The 19,736-nt window shown below is 40.1% G+C and overlaps 1 protein-coding gene across 1 annotated transcript; it reads right to left on the bottom strand.

Moving 5' to 3' along the window:
• Positions 1-1,352: 1,352 nt before the first annotated feature.
• On the bottom strand, positions 1,353-19,405 carry LOC139950459 (pre-mRNA 3' end processing protein WDR33-like). The gene is made up of 15 exons (XM_071949146.1): positions 19,275-19,405; positions 16,622-16,877; positions 14,379-14,447; positions 13,291-13,395; positions 11,847-11,942; positions 10,938-11,092; positions 9,627-9,724; positions 8,207-8,485; positions 7,371-7,449; positions 6,647-6,757; positions 6,050-6,147; positions 4,968-5,060; positions 3,896-4,123; positions 1,894-3,057; positions 1,353-1,761 (listed from the first exon to the last, which is right to left on the bottom strand). The coding sequence occupies exons 2-15, from the start codon at positions 16,856-16,858 to the stop codon at positions 1,595-1,597; spliced, it is 2,979 nt and encodes a 992-aa protein (XP_071805247.1). The 5' UTR covers positions 16,859-16,877; positions 19,275-19,405; the 3' UTR covers positions 1,353-1,594.
• Positions 19,406-19,736: the final 331 nt, after the last annotated feature.

The raw sequence follows: 19,736 nt of genomic DNA, 5'->3' as shown, positions 1-19,736 counted from the left end.
CACACTAAGTTGTGTGCTTTCAGATGCTTGAATTTGAGAACTCAGCTGAGGTCTTGGATTCAATTCAAACATTTTAGTGAGAAATTTATTCTTTCTCAAAACACTACTTTACTTGAGAGCAGAGGGAGCCGTGTCTCACAATGTGTTATTACTATCAACAGCTCTCCATTGCTCGTCACCAAATAACTTGTAATGCTGGTAATTACTTTGAGTAATTACCAATAGTGCCCAGTGCCTTCAATTTTTTTAAATGATGTTTGGGGTGAGTGAACATGTTTGTACTACAGTAATGGTTTGACATAAACTGTTGTGCGCCTGGAAGGACATAACAAAAGTTCTACGGGAGTAGGGGCCTATAAAGCAATTAATGTGCAAAATTGTGCTTCACGATGACTGTTTATTACCAGAAGGATAATTTAACATAAATGAAGCATGGAAAAGGCAAAGCATGTCTTTGGAGCAAGTTCTACCCCTCATTCCTGGCTCGCCCCTACCCCTCATTCCTGGCTCGCCCCTACCCCTCATGCCTGACCCGCCTCTACCCCTCATTCCTGGCTCGCCCCTACCCCTCATTCCTGGCTCGCCCCTACCCCTCATTCCTGGCTCGCCCCTACCCCTCATTCCTGGCTCGCCCCTACCCCTCATGCCTGACCCGCCTCTACCCCTCATTTCTGGCTCATCCCTACCCCTCATTCCTGGCTCGCCCCTACCCCTCATGCCTGATCCGCCTCTACCCCTCATTCCTGGCTCGCCCCTACCCCTCATTCCTGGCTCGCCCCTACCCCTCATTCCTGGCTCGCCCCTACCCCTCATGCCTGACCCGCCTCTACCCCTCATTTCTGGCTCACCCCTACCCCTCAATTGTGTTTCAAAACGACTGTGTATTACCGGAAAGATAAATGTTGCATGGGCAATGGAAATTATCTCTTTGGAGAAAGTTCCAGCAAATAAAGCCCTGCATCCTTCTTCCAGGCAAACAGCAAAAGGTAGTACTGCCAGTAACCATCTTATTTCAATAAACAGAATCTTGAGCTACATTACCAGCCGTTTCCTCTGCCCATTCCTCCCCTACCCATACCCCCTCTACTACCTCTGAAGGACCCTCTGAATCCTGAGGGATTACCCCTCATTCCTGGCTCACCCCTACCCCTCATTCCTGGCTCACCCCTACCCCTCATTCCTGGCTCCCCCCTACCCCTCATTCCTGGCTCCCCCCTACCCCTCATTTCTGGCTCATCCCTACCCCTCATTCCTGGCTCGCCCCTACCCCTCATGCCTGATCCGCCTCTACCCCTCATTCCTGGCTCGCCCCTACCCCTCATTCCTGGCTCGCCCCTACCCCTCATTCCTGGCTCGCCCCTACCCCTCATGCCTGACCCGCCTCTACCCCTCATTTCTGGCTCACCCCTACCCCTCAATTGTGTTTCAAAACGACTGTGTATTACCGGAAAGATAAATGTTGCATGGGCAATGGAAATTATCTCTTTGGAGAAAGTTCCAGCAAATAAAGCCCTGCATCCTTCTTCCAGGCAAACAGCAAAAGGTAGTACTGCCAGTAACCATCTTATTTCAATAAACAGAATCTTGAGCTACATTACCAGCCGTTTCCTCTGCCCATTCCTCCCCTACCCATACCCCCTCTACTACCTCTGAAGGACCCTCTGAATCCTGAGGGATTACCCCTCATTCCTGGCTCACCCCTACCCCTCATTCCTGGCTCACCTCTACCCCTCATTCCTGGCTCCCCCCTACCCCTCATTCCTGGCTCCCCCCTACCCCTCATGCCTTGCTCACCTCTACCCCTCATTCCTGGCTCTCCCCTACCCCTCATTCCTGGCTCGCCTCTACCCCTCATACCTGCACCCCCTCTACCCCTCATATCTGATCCCCTACCCCTTCTGTCTCTTGGCCCACTTCGCCACATGTTGCCCCTTCCACGTCCACGTGGTCCAAAGGCATCTGGTTGGCCAAATTGACCAAACTGTTCTTGTTCAAGATCATCCCCTGGTCCTTCATTCCACGTTCTTTTATTTTGGGGCAATTCATTACTATTTTGTTGGTGTCCCCATGATGGGTCATGCTCACCACCAAAAGACCCCCTTTCATCATGGTCCCCAATCACTGTTGGTGGCTGGTTATTCTCTTCAACACCTGGATGTGGTAGCAATCCTTTGGAATGAAACTCTTGATCAAATCGGCCTCCACTCCGTAGATCTTTATCACGTGATCCAAATGGGCCAGATTCTTGGTTTTGGTCAAATCCCCCAAAAGGATCTCTTTGATGTCCTTCTTGTTGGTTCTGTTGTCGCCATGTCTGTCCTCCTGGAGTACCACCACTACTGAAACGAAAATCTTCATCGAACAATTCATCCCTTCTTGGACCTGTGTCTTGATCTTGTCTGTCTTCAAATGCTGCATCTTTGGATTCCTCCATTCTATGTTGTCTCATATCCAAGTCCTGATGGGGACCATCGCGTGGTGTAGTCCTATTCTCCCAAATACCTTGTTGACTTTCCTTGTGCTCAAATCTTCCCTCAAATCTGTTTGGTGGCGGCGGTTCATGAAATCTGTGTCTCATATCCACATCTGTGAAGCCTTGACGAAGGTCAACATCACCACGTTTATCTTCATCTCTGGTTTCACCAAATACTTGCCCCGGAAAAACTTCTGGTGGAGGTGGGGGCGGGGATACGTTTACAAAGTCGTGAACAGGTTTATCTGGAGTTTGATTGTAATCAGGCGCTGGCATATTCATCATGTCAATATCTGGTGGCTGAGAAGCACCCGGTGGAGGACCATTCAACCTCATATCCATGAGTGAAGGGATGGCTGGCTTACCCTGGGAAGGAGCAGAAGGTCTCAATCCTGGTGGAGTGTCAACTATCATACCTTGATGGGTTGCCATGAGGGGGGGTCCTGGCGGCGGATCCGACATTAAACCTGGGATTGGTGGCTGTCCGCCATTCTCTGAGGCATTCTTCATGGCATTGACCACCGCCTGATGAGCTTGTGCTACGGCCAGGCCTGATGTTTTGACCATCACAGCCATCTTCTCAGCTGTGGTGAGATAAACAACACAACAAAAGGTTAACCAAATGCAAACTGACAAAAGTTAACTTCAATGAAACTAGAACAGTGAAGCTAACGGGAGACTTTCACACGCTAGGTGGGAGCAGACTTACCAGGTAAGTTTCCATTGTTTCTGTAGTTCTAAGCGTGCGCACATAACTGAGACAATGGATTTTACCTGGTAAATCTGCTGCCACTAAGCGTCCCAAACATCCCCTATTAATGAGCTGCGGACAGCCTTATAGAGGATCAATGATTAATACAAAAACCAATAATTTAATCAACAACGTTCATGGGAGTCAGGGTAGTAAAAAGCCTGGCATCTGAGTACCGGTACATGGTTTGAAATGGGAATGGCAGAGGGGCCAATGATGGGTGAGTGCCGACTAGAAAGAGGAACAGTTAAATGAGACACCTATACTAGTATTTTGAAATGCATCAGACTCAATATGAACATATCTATACAAATGGAAACATTTCTGAACTAAAATGTTAAATATCTGTATCAAGTCAGAAATAAGTTTTTCTTGCACCATATCTTCATCAACTGTTTCATGCCTGAGTGTTGTTAAAGAAATCTAAGATTGTTGTGGTCATCTCTCAGCTACATGTCGACTATTATTTTAGCCTCAGTTTTGTAAAACTGAGGCTAAAATTATTTGGTAACATTGTTTTACTCATATCTTAAAAACTACAGCCCCTCAGCAAGTCATATTTTAAGGAAAGCTTTCTACTATTACATGTATTATCTTCAAACTATGGACACTGTTTTTATGTTAAAAAAATAGCCAAATCCTTTAATTGCACAAACTCAACTTGGCATTACCTTCCTTGTCTTCCTCCTTGACTTGTTTAGCACCATCCTTTACATCTTGAGCTTCAGCTTGTTGTGGGGCTATGCCAGGTGCCTTTGTCATGTCCCATTGTCGTTGAAAATCGGCTGGAATGGGTTTGGCATAAGGAACTTTGCGTTGTGGCTGAGGCTTCAGTTTGGCTAACTCTTCCACAGAAGATTCTAAGCCAGGAATAGAGGTGTCCAATCCCATACTGTCATCTAGAATGGATACAGTGAAATATCATCAACTCAGGCCTGACAAAAATGAACTCTGCGCGCAAAGTACAAAAGCATGCGAGCTTGAAAACTTGCGAGCATGAAGCCCAGTTGTTAATACTTATATTAAGTTTTAAAGGCAGTGGACACTATTGGTAATTACTTAAAATAATTATTAACATAAAACCTTACTTGGTAAAGAGTAATGGGGAGCTGTTGATAGTATAAAACATTGTGAGAAACGGCTCCCTCTGAAGTGATGTAGTTTTTAAGAAAGAAGTAATTTTCCGCAAATCTGATTTTGAGACCTCAGATTTAGAATTTTAGGTCTCGAAATCAAGCATCTGAAAGCGAACAACTTCGTGTGACAAGGTGTTTTTCTTCCATTATTATCTCGCAACTTCGACGAGCAATTTAGCTCAAATTTTCACAAGTTTGTTATTTCATTCATATGTTGAGATACACCAAGTGAGAAGACTTGTTTTGACAATTACCATTAGTGTCCAGTGTCTTTAAAAGCCCTACTCTGCAATCTGGGGCGTTATTATATGGTTATACCTTCATTTCTTTTAGAATTTGATCTTTGAAAAAACAAATTGGGGGATGGGGGGAGAAAAAAAAAAGCAAAAACCAAACAGAATTCCAGTTTGAGCGGAGGAATCACATTGTTCTGTTTTATATAAAGATGGGTTTTTGAACGCTGAATGCTAAATGTACAATAAAAGAAATGGCCGCCGTCTGTTAACAAACGTTTCTTTAGTTTTAGCCGTATTGACAATGACATCTGTCGAAGGGGAAAAACCTTTGCCTGGTGGGCATAAAACTCTTTGAAGGAATAAAGTTTTACCAAGTTGTTTTTCATCTGTTTTTTTAAGGTGATCCGGTAGTCCATGTTCCAGTCCCATTCCAGGGATGACGGACAAAGCCGAGGTATCATCATCTGCAACAAAAGGGACTTAATTAATGACAGTTGAAGAAGTGTGCCATAGGTGAATTCTGGTAACTGTGTCTTTGTGTTATAAGTTAAGGCTTGATTGCAGCAAGTAAACCTTGCAACAGTCAATTAAAATGGCTAATGTTGCTATGATGTCATTAAAGGGACACATTGCATTGGATCGGTAAGTTGGTTCATGAAAAGCGTTTGAAACCATTTGTCATAAAAAGCATGTGGTTAGAAAGATGTTTTAAAAGTAGAATATAATGCTCCACACAAACATGCCTCGAAATTGCATGGTTTTCTTTATTGTGAACTAACACGGTCGACCATTTTATGGAGTCAAAAACTGAACTCCACAAAAAGGCCCGCCTTGTTCGTTCATGACCTATAAAGAAAACCATGCAATTTCGAGGCATATTTGTGTGGATCGTTATATTCTACTTTAAAACTATCTAACCATATGCATTTTATAACAAACAGTTTCAAACGCTTTTCGAAGATGTGTTCCTTTAGCCATTGACTGCCATGAAATTCAAATGTAGAACACGTCAAGGAACACGTTAGATGGAGGACTTTTAATGCAGGGAACGACTTCATCCACATAAAATTCATATCATAACTAAGATGTGGAAATTACAACCATTCTAAGTTTGAGATTATGTTCTACATTTGAATTCCATGGCAGTCAACGGTTACATGGCGGTTAACGGTTGTATGGCTTCTGACTGGCACCCCAAAACAAAGATATTGACAAAATAGGGACACCGCCAATATAGGGCTAGATAGCTCAGTTGGTAGTGAGCCGGCACATCAATCCAGAGGTCGTTTGTTCAAATCACACTCTAGTCAATTCTTTGTTCAACCTCCCAAAACATTTAAATTCCGTCCCCAGATCTCAGTTTACATTTTAGTCTTATATTGTTGATGTTGATTTTGTTTCGATAGTAGTCTGCAATTAAAATATGTTCTGTAAGTGTAATAATGTTACTTACCAAACTCCAACATTTCCTCAGATGTACCAATTGGTAGCATGTTCAAGTTATATCGATCCCTCATGCGATCACCAGGCCGATTCCTAGTCCAGAATTTGCTGAACATAAATTTATACAAAATACAACATAAACATTTTGCATCTTGGAATTTCAAGGTAGTTTTGCACCTTTTTCAGTTTTAACATTTGTCAGCCATCGTCAAAAGTAAACAAAACTTTGAATATCACTGTTTGTCAAATCGATTGTAAATATTTAGATGTTTTCACCCAGTAGCTCTTGGTTAACAACTTGTTACTAAATTGGAACTTTCCGTAAACTTTTGAGACCAGCAATAAGTTGATACCAGAGCGATTGTAATATAAAGCATTTGGCAACTAGCAAAAGTAAATGAAGCAAGTACATGGTAGTCCAGTTGGTAAGACACTGCTTTCGAATTGCAAGTTTCTAGAGCTCAAATTCCACCTGAGTAACATGCCTGTGATTTGTTTTTCACAGGAATCAGGAAAGTACTGAGTATGCAGTGCTAACACACATCAGTTATGGGTAAAAAACCAGAATGAATATTCAACAATGTTGATTTGTAAGCGTGTTACTTACGTAGTATGATCATTAGAAGCAGAGGCTAGGATGTGACCCAAAGGATGCCAAGCAAGACTCCATACAATACTATCATGAGCTGTCTCAACACTAGCAACCTCCTTCTCATTCCTGTAATCAATCAAGTCAAAACTCATATTAGTCTATAAATTGGGCCCCTGTCTTCACCTGTACACCTGCTACTCAGATCCAGTGATCTCATTGGATACAATGGTATCAGTGGATAAACGTGCAGTGACATGAGCTTTCCATAGATTCCCACACAGTACACTCCTATCACGTCCACCATGTGAAATAAATGAGGTCAAAAGGTGCATGTACACGCCAGCTGGAGGCCGGTCTTCGGCGTCATAGGTGCTGTAGTGTTTGAGAAATGAGTAAAACAATGTCACAAAAATAATTTTCGTCTCGGTGAGAGAAAAATTATTTTAGCATGTAAAATGTATTTTTGAGACATTGTTTTACTCATTTTTCTAAAACTACAATAATATTTTAAGGTAAGCTTTCTACTCTTATTATCTTCAGACGGAGTAAGTTTAAACTAAATCTGTGAACATTGTGTTTAATGTTACATAAAGTATCCAAATCTTTTTAAGCAATCATGCGCTTTGATCAAGTTTGGAAAAGCGCATTATAAATACCTTTTATTATAATTATTATTAATCAAAGCTTGTGTATTGACAGTAGTTTATGGTTCAAATGAAGTTACACAGTCACTACTTACCCAACTTGCCAGAAAAGAAGGGAACCGTCTGAACCCCCACTCGCAAACATGCTTTCATGGATTGGATGCCAAGCAATTGCTGGGAGAAAAAGAAGAAACAAAAATTATAAACCAAAGGTGACCAGAAGTCAACATAATTCATAACCAAAACATTTATATAAAGACAAACAAAGTTACAGTTGTGTTGACGGTAAATATGGAACACCAACCCCCCCCCCAAAAAAAAACTTGGTTTAGGATGGGATTCTATAAACACACAATTAATTTTATTTGGCCTAAAACACCATGACACCCTCTTGGATCTTTGTCAATTGATCGGGAGATTGTAGGTCACACAAATAATCAAACTTACCTCATAGACAGTGAATTTTGGTTAAATCCAACATGCATTTTCATCCCATCCAAATACACATGTATTTCTCAGTTCCATGTAGTTATAAAGATAATTTGGGAGGCTAATTATCCATACTCGCAACTTAGAGCTGAAATGCGAAGGACGTGGTTACAACGTGTTCGAGAAGCAGGCATGCAAGAGCGCCTTTGGCAGCCAGCCAAATCAACCCATTATGACCAAGGAGCACAGCCAGAAATCAAAAGTGAATGATTTTTCCTGAGGGAGGAAAACTGGATGGTCTGGAAACAGCAGAGAGCCAATGCACAAATTCAACTCACGTATGGCCCTGGCCGGGTATTGAACCAGAATCACCTTGTTGAGGGGTTAGCGCTACAAGCCAACCATGCCCAATATGTTAGTTTGTAACACATGGTGAGACTCTGACAGTCAGAGTCATCGAATCTAGATTAAAATGTCCTGTTGAATAAAATTAGTAACAAACCTGTGGCCTCTTTCTTATGACCCCTAAATGTGTACAGCTCTTTCATTGTTCTGATATCAAATAGTTTGCAGACATGATCCCTCGATGCGGTCAGAAGCCAACTTCCATTCTGGTTGAACTTGACTGCCATAACAGTGCTTTTGTGGGCATGTAAGGTGGCCAAAGGGTTGTTAGAGCGTGGATCCCACAGCTTGACTGGTTGCTGGCTATCTTTGCTACCAGATACAATCAGTCCCTTCTGTGGATGCCAGTCAATACATTTGACTTCTGCACCATGACCTGTCAAAGATAAAAATGAAAAATAAGTGAAACAAAACAAACTTGCTCTGTGTCTGACTGAAAAGTAAATGACAATTATCTGGACAAGTAACAATACTTGTTTTGAACAGCTAAATGTTGATTTATATCAAAGCTCTAAGGGACACATTGCCTTGGAGCAGGCAAGTTGGTCTAAGAAAAACATTTGAAATAGTTTGTTATAAAATGTGTCTGGTTAGAAAGACGTTTTAAAAGTAGAATATAATGATCCAAACAAATTCGCTCGAAATTACATGGTTTTCCTTATACGAACTAACACAACACACCATTATGTGGAGTAAAAAGTTTTATGGAAAACCTGTAATCTCAAGGCATAGTTGGTACTCCACATAATGGCTGACTGTGTTAGTTCGTAAAGTAAAAGGAAAACCATGCAAATTCGAGCCATATTTGTGTGGATCATTTTACTCTACTTTAAAAAATAAAAATTCTATTCATATGTATTTTATTATAAACTGTTTGAAACACTTTTTATTGACCAACTTGCATGATCCAAGGCAACGCGTCCCTTTAACTTGAAGTGCATCAGAACGTTTACTCAAAGCCACAGTATGTAGAACATTTCAGCAATAAACTCTCATCATGTGCACTTGACTACATGTACAACAGACATGGCTATGTAGGGTGGGTAAATCAATACAATTGTAAAATGACAATGGAGTTCCTACAGCTACTGCAATACTGATATTTTTCACAGGACTCGGGAAAGTACTGACAACCGAGTATTGAGCTATTTCACCTGACGTCATAATCTTTGAGGCGCCATACTGGTGGGTATTGTAACTGTGCATTATTCAGTGAAGTGCGCAATTTAGGCAACACAGCATTTACACGTAAACCTATTGACCACCAGTCGCCGCGTGTGACGTGCGTGCAAGGGGTCGATACAGTGTTAACACACATCTGTGTATATCTGTTATGTTGAAACTTGTAGTTACGGTTAGGATTAATAACTGCATGGTACTGTTAGCAGATACGTTTTTTCTTCAGTTGAATTTTTTGGCAGAATAGTTGACACATTTATGTCTTTATTTGATTAACTCTTAAATTACTGGAATAAAACTTTTAAATTGTGTGAACAACATTAGAGGGTTTGACTTACCTCTAAGTACACGTTCCTCATGACATCGCATAAAATCAAAAATACGTACGGTGCCATCATCAGCACATGTTGTAAACTTAGTATCCGTTGGTGAGAAGCTGTGAAATGGTAATATGGCAACAAAATAACAAATTAATGAGGTGCCTTCCAGTGATATATTTAAAGCAGTCAACTTACTTTATTAATTTATTTCCTCTTTGACTGTCTTTTCAAGATTTAAATGCACTGAAACCGCTACCAGATACAATGTTTTTCAAAGACAAATTGTTATAACTTTCATCATTTTGAGTCACAGGAAATTGACAGAGACAGCTCAGGCTTGGACAATGTTTATGTTATGGATACATGTTGATTATATAAGTTATCACACAAGCGCGAGTGGAATACGGAAAAATATAGCGCTTCTATATGGGACGCAGACGCGCTATATTTTCCGTATTTCCACCAGCGCGCGTTTCACACGTTTGGTATTTATGTTCAAGCAAACTTGGCGCGTGACCATAGAACACACAAGACGCAGGTAGTGATATTAGCCGTGCAATATAGATTTTTATCACCACTCCATTCTGCGAATCTGATTGGAGGATTAGCGCGTACTTGAAGATAAAACATTATATTGAGTTCAGGTAGAACAAAGAAAACCTTACTCGACTGGGATTTGAACCAAAGCGTTGGCAGGTTAATCAGAAGGTTGTTCTTAAACAAAATTACCAAGTCAGGTATCATTAAATATTAATAAATACACGAACCTTAAAGGCACTGGACACTAATGGTAATTACTCAAAACAATTGTTAGCATAAAAACTCACTTGGTAACAAGCAATGGAGAGCTGTTGATAGTATAAAACATTGTTAGAAACGGCTCCCTCTCCAGTGATGTAGTTTTCGAGAAAGAAGTAATTTTCCACAAATTTTGATTTCGAGACCTCAAGTTTAAAATTTGAGGTCTCAAATCAAGCATCTGAAAGCACACAACTTTGTGTGATAAGTGTGTTTTTTTCTTTCATAGTTATCTCGCAAGTCCGACGACCAATCGAGCTCAAATTTTCGCAGGTGTGTTATTTTATGCATGTTGAGATACACCAAGTGAGAAGAATGGTCTTTGACAATTACCAATAGTGTCCAGTGTCTTTAAATAAAATTACCAAGTCAGTTATTATTAAATATTCATAAACACATTAACCTTTAAGGCAGTTTGTTATTTTGTGCATATGTTGAGACACACCCAGTGAGAAGACTGGTGTATGACAATTACCGAATGTGTCCAGTGCCTTTAAACTAGCAATGTATGTATTTTCCATGACATCTTACCTTACACCACGGATTGGTTGGTCTTTATGAGCCTGATACATCTTGACATTATTCATATTGGACTGCCAGTATTTGACGTAACCAAGGTGATCAGCAGTCATAAGCCAGAGGTCGTTATGACTCCATGTCATAGCTCGGACAGGATAATCATGAGCCTGTCAATTTCAATCAATAATAGAGCTCAATTCATTAACCAAGAATTACATGTTCACGTGAGCTACACAGGAAATATGTACACAAAATGGCACAAAATTTGGAAACCATAACTCTCAATTCATTAAGTTAACCCAGAATTACATGTTCATGTAGGCTACAGTTGAAAAATATATACAAGGGAACACAAAATATAAAGTTTAAGGAACATTTGAACACACTTCCGACTGGTGTAGTAACAATGTTCATTCTATGTACATGTACATGAGTGCAGACTACAGAATGTACCATTCAACAATGGTTCTAAAAAGATTAACATACATGTATGCTTTATACAATTCTATCCCTTAGCATTCTTAGATCAAGAAGTTTAATGTGATTAACAGTGACACAAAAAAATTTACAGGAATTATAGTAATCAATTTTTATACAGCTCTTTATCACACCCCGAAGGGCGTACAAAGCGCTTCTGACCTTATTTCCCCTGGTCACTGGACCATACATTTCATTCCTCAAACCAACTCAGCACCCTGGGAAATAACAGCTGCGAGTTACCGCGCTCCAAGCTTATCATTCACATAACGATCTCTGCCCTCACAGGTACCCATTTTACCCCTGAGTGGATAGAAGCTTATGGTTAAGTGTCACAGCCGGGATTCGAACCCATGTCCCGATGACTTAACCACCAAAACTTGAGTCCGATGCTCTTATCTGCTCGACCACAACAGGAATATGAACAAACAGAAATGGGATTACCTGTAAGATTGTTTCAAAGTTAAATGTGAGACCATTCCAAAGGGTGAACTCTCCACTCGACGCTCCTGTTACAAGTCTCCGGCCCTCAGGTGTCCACTTCAAGATACAAAGCATTATAATAGATATTTAAAAATAAATCAGTGTTGGGCATCTGTTTAATTTTCTTACCATTTACATATTACTATAAACAGGAACAGTATTAGCGAGTGAAAGCAGAATAAATACCCTATCCGTGTCTACTAACACAGAGTTCTCCAGGACAAACGATCACTGGCTAGGTCACAAAGCCGGAGGATACACACAGGTGCGTGCGATTAGCTTCCCTGTGTCAACCCCGCGGTGCTCATTCGGGTGAGCCCCTGACAAGAGCTAATTGAACGATCACTCACCGCTCTCGTGGTGACGTCATGCACCTCAGGCCAGCCCCAAGCAACCCGTTCCACAAGCAGGGCACTTGGGGCTGACCAGGGTGATCCCCTGGAAAGACGTCAAAGCTATTTGAATGTACCGGGAGCAGACCGGGGTCGAACCAGGGATGCTAATCAAACACACCCAATATGTAAACAAACTTATGAGAACTACAGGAAGTTGGAGTGCTTTTCACAGTATGTCACAAAGGTGACCAAGTCATCCTTGTAATTGATCTCAAAATCTTGATGACACCAAAACAGATATGCAGACCAGGTCCTCCCCAACTTACAAAAATTATTAATTTTTCACTTCAAAAACTCTTCCAAGACTAACCAAACTCAACTCACTTTATCTATTTTTTGAACATAAGAAACTCCAGAGCAACCGGGTAGCAAACAACAAAACATATATGGGAGCTTGAGCTTGACGATGTTACCTGTCGTACAGCTAAGAGAAAAGGGGGACTCTAGCATTGCATGTATGTCATAGCACAGAGGAGGCTATTGTGCGGGTCTGTGTGAAGATGCAGTATTCACTCTATGGCTGAGTATACATGCAGTGATGTAGACTTTGTGTGCGTGTGTATTTTAGCCTTTGTTTGATGTTAACACAAGATTTTAATTTTTTTTTTACTGCAATAAATGTACATGTTTTTCAATAAACAATTTTTGAAATGAATTACAAGTAAGTGTTATAGGGATTAAAGGATTTGGGTACTTTTTAACATAAAACATAAATTCAACAGATTTTCATTAAACTCACACAGTTTGAAGATAATGATAGTAGAAAGCTTACGTTGAAATAATAAGTTGCTGAGGTGCTGTAGTTTTTGAGAAATGAGTAAAACAATGTTACGAAAATACGTTTTACATACTCACAGAGCCAAACATTGTTTGTGTGACTTGTTTTACTAATTTCTCAAAAACTACAGCAACTCAGCAAGTTTTATTTTATGTAAATGTAAATCTATGGAAATTTGTTTTGCGTCCTACAAAAAGTACCTAGACCCTAAAACTAAATGATATGAACTTACAGCACAGCAGAAGATAGGGCATCGGATCTTGTTGGTAGATGTCCTGACAAACCTTGTTGTAACAGCATTTATTGGATTGTTCAAATAAGTCTCTGGTAGTGATAGCTGTAGATTCAAATTAGAAAAAAACACTTAAATTTGAGCACAAGATCTACTTAAAAACAGTTCAGACAAAGACATTTAACATCAGTGTTGTAGCCATGGTGGGCGGAGCTGGGTGGGTGCCCAGGACTCGCAATTTGTGCAGAGCACTCTAAGCAAAATACATTGTGCCACCCATCAAAGATTTCAAAATACTGAAGCCTACAGCTGGAAACTTTTCAGCAATATGAAAACCACAGACAAGTTAATGTTACAGTTTGAGGTTTTGTTATTACAAAAATATAGTGACAAATGGAAAAAAAGGCACATTTTATTTCCTTATGTTGGAACGATTATTAAAGTACCAAACAGATAGTGCTTTTGTAAGCGTTTAACTGTAAAAGGCTTAATTGAAGTAGCCCATAGTGATTGGAAGTTGTATTATGGTCTGCTAGTGCTCTGTCTACTTAGTGTCGTGGCCGAGCGACGTTAGGAGGGAGCCGTTTCTTACAATGTTTTATACCATCAAAAGCTCTCCATTACTCGTAACCAAGTAAGGTTTATTGCTGACAATTGTTTTGAGTAACAACCAATAGTGTACACACTGCCTTTAAGCTGGCCTCAGGTCACAATGATTTTCTTGCATCGGCAACCCGCAGACAAAATATGCTTAGGTCACAACAACTGAGAAATGGTGAGCCTGCGATTGGTTACCGGCCATCGGGATCACGTCGTACAAGCTGAAACTGTTCTACTAGTGCAACTGTTAACTTTTTTGAGCGCCAAATGTTTCAGACTTAAAATCATTGCAGTTACGCTCAGGTCGTAAGCAATCAACGACTGAAAAGTTCCCAATGGTCTTAGCTCATGCGCAGTGTGATCCTTAAAAGTCAGTCACCGACTTTTTGGGTTGACACAAGGTCAACCTGAGGCCGGCTTTACTCAAGACCAATGATTTCATCAAAACAAAATTCTTAAAGTGTTTTGGGAAAGAGCTTTGACCTTACCTCATGCGTATAAGTTGGATCAGGCTGTATCCAGCGAATGTCTCTACTATCCCTCTGCCAGATCCGAGACTGAAAAGACACGTAGGTTGGATTAAAAACACAATATTCTAAAAACAAATATCCTGATTTTGTTTGTTTGTTTCTTCTATTTATTGTTCCTGGCAAAGGCCTTTGCCATAATAAATAATCGGCTATACACCGCCAAACTAAAAAGGAGGACTCCTCATCTAGACATACATTACTTCCAGACTTGTCATGTAAAGTGCTTATCTGTTTAAAGCAAGACACAGATAAACGCAGATTAGTACTGTACAGAAAGCATTCAAGTATACATTGTAACACCCGTTTCGGCAAATATTTAGCTTTTAAGTCCCGGCTTTTTTTCCAGCTGAATATGCACATCAAGCACTTGTAAAACTGACTGGGATCATGAATTGATGAATGGTGACTTAGTATGGACTCTTCCCTCCTAATCCCACCATTGTCCAGAGTTTGGACTTAACATCCTGCTCGCTAAATCGTGACTTCAGTTTCGGTTTTGCTAGTATTGCTAGCGATAGCGTCAATTTAGCGCTTCTATTGATAGTCTTACAACCAATAAGTAACAACTTTCAGACTGTTAAAGGTATTTCCTTTGTTTTTAATATTCTCGTTACAAAATGATTAACAACAATGACCGTGATGGGCTAAAAAAAATAACTTCATTGTAACTGTGTTCTCGCTACTACTGTGATCGTATAGTCCGCACTTTAGTATATTAAAACACGTACAGCGAAGTTCAGAACCAGCAAAAACCCTTAACCGTAAATGCGAGTTAGTAATAAATGTAAATTTACAAATATCATGTTTCTTTCACCTGACCCATGGTTTGCTTCAAATGTTAAACTTTGGTTAAGGTCAGTGATTTGTCATGATGTTATCCTGTTTGAGATTTTGCTTCTCAAAATCATCCCTTTCTAGGAAAACCACAATTTTCCCATTTAAGAAATTTCCATTTGTTCTGGGTTGGTCTTTCATACAGATAAGTTTTAAAAAGTATAACAAATAAGCTTGGGCGATATCTGGATATAATCGAAACTCGCAATACCATTTCTTAAACGATTACCATAATCGTCTTGATTTTTTGTTAATCGAATTATCGGCATATCATGGTTTTGATGAAGTATCACGATGTCTTCCCTAATTGAGACATCTTGCAACCACAACTGGTTGTTTAAAAAAAAATTCAAGTCCCAGAACCAACCCCAAGATCCCCCTATTGAAAAAAAATAACATCAAACACTTTAGCGCCCAGGCAGTCTCCCACAGACACTTCAGAAGTAACACACAAACCACAACCCATCCACAACCGGTTTATGAATGAGAGGTCACCCCATGTGCATTATGGATGCTTATTGGTTGAAATGGGCAGGATATACACACATTGTAAGAACAGCCATGCGCAGTAGACACTTTAAAAGAGACTTTGTGTGTGTAACTCATAGAGCTACAACACCATGGGTAGACAGTACACCTCACAGATCCATATTTCGGTTTGTTTGAAACTTTGAAGTTTGGAAATTGGGTATAATAAAAATTAATGTCAGAACTTTGAACTTCAAATATACATCGCGATTTAATCGAATTTCGCGATACTTTTTTGATGATATATCGTGGGATAATAAAAGCAATATCGCCCAAGCTTAATAACAAAACATCCTAGAATTTTATTTGATTGATATCTAGACCTGTGGACAAGATAAGACTGTTTTTATTTCAACACTCTTCTCTCTGATATGACAAAGAGTCAGCAATGCATCCCTTGTTTTATGTTTAGTAGCTTGGTTTTTACATTTCTTTTCAAATATTGTTTACTTGTTTGCATGTGAATAAAATAATTTTGTGCACAATCACTCATACAATTTGCTTGATCAATTTATGTATTCATTAAGGTCTCGGGCCTTCATAGTCTTGGTCTTGACAGTCTGGTCTCAGATCTAGTCTGGTCTCAAACCTATAGGTCTCGGTCTCGAACTATCTGGTCACTACTACAACCCAACCATGTGGTGAAGGAAACAGACTGTGCGAATTATTTGAAAGCTAATTTCATCCAAGCCACAACCTAAATCCAATTTGTCACACATAAAAATAATCAAAATAAAAGTTATCAAAGAAATTCAAGGTACATACAATATAAATTTCAAAAATTATTAATATTAATATTACATGTTGTACACATTTGAAATAATGTAAATTCTGTATACCTCAAGCAATTTGATGACGGATGAGTTGTAGTCAACAGTTTTTCTAGTGATGCTCTTCCGCATACGTTTTCCATCAAAATTGGTAGCATTGTTTGGGCCTTGGTCACCTTGCATGCGATTGTAATAGTGGTGGTGCTTGTAAAACTGGTTCTTCTCTCGGTAGGGCAGTCTTGGGCGATGGAAGAATCCTTGACCAGTTGGTGGCGAGGCCACAGCTGTGCTCCCACCTCCTTCCATCTTCAGTCAAACTGCAACACTGTAAAGTAGGAAAATTGTCAAGAAATTATTTGTCTGTACAAAACCTGTCATAGTGTGAACAAAGTCAATCTGCGCTATCGACCGATCGCACTGCGTTATTGACATATCTATTGGTCGTGCAACAATCGGTAGATAGCGCAACAATTGGTAGATCGCGCAACAATCGGTCGATCGCACAACAATCAGTCGATCGCGCAACATTCGGCAACAAACATGAGCGATCAACTGATAGTGCGGGAATGGCTCGGTGCGATCGGCCGATTGTGCAGGAATGGTTTTGCGCGACCTAAGCTTGGGCGATATCACGATATTATCAAATATCGCGATATTAATTTGGACACGATTTCGATATCGGATGGATTTGGTTTTAATCGAAATATCGCAATTATCGCGATATATCGATTTAATATCACAATGTATTTGCTAGCTGAGACATTTTGCACCCCATAGGTTTGGAGTATAAAACCAGAAGAATAGGTCATTAGAACACCTCTCTTGTGCTAGGACTGTCTCTTCTACAACTTTCACTTGGCGTTTTAAGACTTATGATGTCAAATTTCATTAATCCGGATTATATTGAATATCGCGATAAATTGTCGGCTATATATCGTGAATAAAATAAATCGGTATCGCCCAAGCTTCGCGCGACTGGCCGATTGTGCAGGAATTGTTTGATGCGAACGGCCAATGTTCCAGGGGCTGAATTCACAAAGATGTAAGATTGATCTTAACTAGTGCTGGGCGAATAGTGAAATTTTGTTATTCGGATACCACTGGCCAACTATCCGAAATTAACCGGATATTCGAATAGTTTTTTGCCGCTAGAGGGCGCTATAAAAAAATTTTTTTTTTTTCGCTAGAGGGCGCTGTTCGTTTGTGAATGAGATCTTTTGGGCGGATTGATATTAGTTTTAGACAGTGTCACTCGGTTCATTCATAAAAATGACCGGATCTAATTTAAAGATGGCGATTTGCTTTTTCTTTTGATTGTGGATGGCTCTACGTGAAGGAAAACTTTTGTAATCTTTGAACAAATTACGTCAGAAATGTCATTGTTTTAACTCTTCACGAAGGTGAGCATAGTTAAATACTTAATTTATGCTGTTTTATGCTGTCTTAATAGAAGTTTCATTAGGATTCAGACAAAACATTCATGTCAGTTGTCGCCCGACGTCCGCGGATATTCGGATATTAAAGAATATCCGGTTACTTGGATGTAATTACAGAACTATCCGGTTTATAAATAGCTATTCGCGCCCTATGCGGATATCCGGTTAAGAAAAAAAAGGCATTCGCGGTTACGGATAGGAAAACCTATTCGCCATTAACCGGATATTCGAATAATTCGCCCAGGCCTAATCTTAACTACAAATCAATCGCAGTTGCTAACTAAAGTGTTACGTCAAAATATAAACCACAATGGTGAATCTGAAAATTTGTCTTGCAATGAATTTTATTGCTTTGAGAAATCGCCCCCAGGAAACGTTTACCTGCTCGATCGGTCGAATGCGCTAAACTATTTCTGCACGATTGGTCGATCACGCAAACCCATTCCTGCACGATCAGTACATCGCGCAAATTTTTTCCTGCACGATCGGTTGATCTCGCAGAACTTTTTCTGCACTATCGGTCGATCGCGCAAACCCATTCCTGCACGAACGGTAGATCGCGCAATAGATCGCGCAAAGTCTTTTCTGCGCGATCGGCTGATAACGGGAAAAAATACTCATAGCTATCAATTGCGCAAAGATGTTCATTGCGTGATCAACCGATTGTTGCGCGTTCGACCGATTGTTGCGTGATCGACCGATTGCTGCGTGATCGACCGATTGCTGCGCAACAATTGATCTAAACTGATCGTTCAATAGCACAGCGCAATCGACCGATAGCTCAGATTGACCGATCGCGTTCAGCACCGTTATGATCTTACAGAAACTTTTCCCATTCAAATTTTTTTGGGTGGCAAGTTTGCAATTCGTGCATACATATATAAGCCTAAGGATGGCCCGGCAGTGTACCACCAGACCCTCACTGGCTGGGTGAATGATCGGTTTCGTCCGGCTATCGTCTCCTGTTACGGGAGACGATAGCCGGACGAAACCGAAATAGTTCTAGGAGTAGGTTGCTGAATAACCGAGACACTTACATGCTTACTGCTTACTTTTGTAACTGTTTCCACAGTCAATAGACAATAATTAAATTAAAGGTAATTCATTCAATGCCAGTTTGCCATCCTTTAAATTTAAGACATTTAATTAGGTTTTATTTAGCATTTTAATTTTAAAAATAAAGGGGAAAAGCAAAAACGCCGACAGCTTTTAATTACTAATAAAGTACAAAATTTACAACTTTTCCTGAGAAATTCAACAAAGATTATCTGAACTTGTATACTCACAATGAAGCCTTGTTATACCGAGTTTATGCTTCGAGTGAAAAGAACAATACAGCTGGTCAAATTGGGGAAACATTTACCAAGTTCTGAAATTTCACACCACGGTAAAATACGCCGCCATCATAAGTCTTAAACCTAGCTTTCTAAAGCTATTATTCATGTTTTTGTTTGTAAGATGAGCACCATACTATTTACAGCCTCGTTCTCACGCCCAAGTGGTGCAATGTACGATCTCGCCACGCCATTTTCTTTTCTTTCCCAGAATGCATTGCTCGTCGTAATACCCATTGATCTCCATTAATGGAGATCAATGGTAATACCCCCTTCCAATTTTAGCAAACAGCGCTTTAGAAAACAGCCAATTTAGAAACAAAGTGAAAGCAACAAACCAGCTTTCTTGAAATGATGTCCGTCCACGTAATTAAGGATCATCAGGATGGGTCATAGGATAAAATAAACTAACGC

Source organism: Asterias amurensis, chromosome 18 (genome assembly GCF_032118995.1).
Source record: "Asterias amurensis chromosome 18, ASM3211899v1".
NCBI lineage: Eukaryota > Metazoa > Echinodermata > Asteroidea > Forcipulatida > Asteriidae > Asterias > Asterias amurensis.
This window is presented reverse-complemented; position numbering and strand designations above follow the sequence as displayed.

Coding starts and splice junctions, on each gene's coding strand:
- LOC139950459 (XM_071949146.1), bottom strand. CDS start 16,858: ATGGAAGGAGGTGGGAGCACAGCTGTGGCCTCGCCACCAACTGGTCAA. Junction 6,758..7,370: donor CTTCTTTTCTGGCAAGTTGG/GTAAGTAGTGAC, acceptor GATTGATTACAG/GAATGAGAAGGAGGTTGCTA. Junction 6,148..6,646: donor GCTTCTAATGATCATACTAC/GTAAGTAACACG, acceptor ATTTATGTTCAG/CAAATTCTGGACTAGGAATC.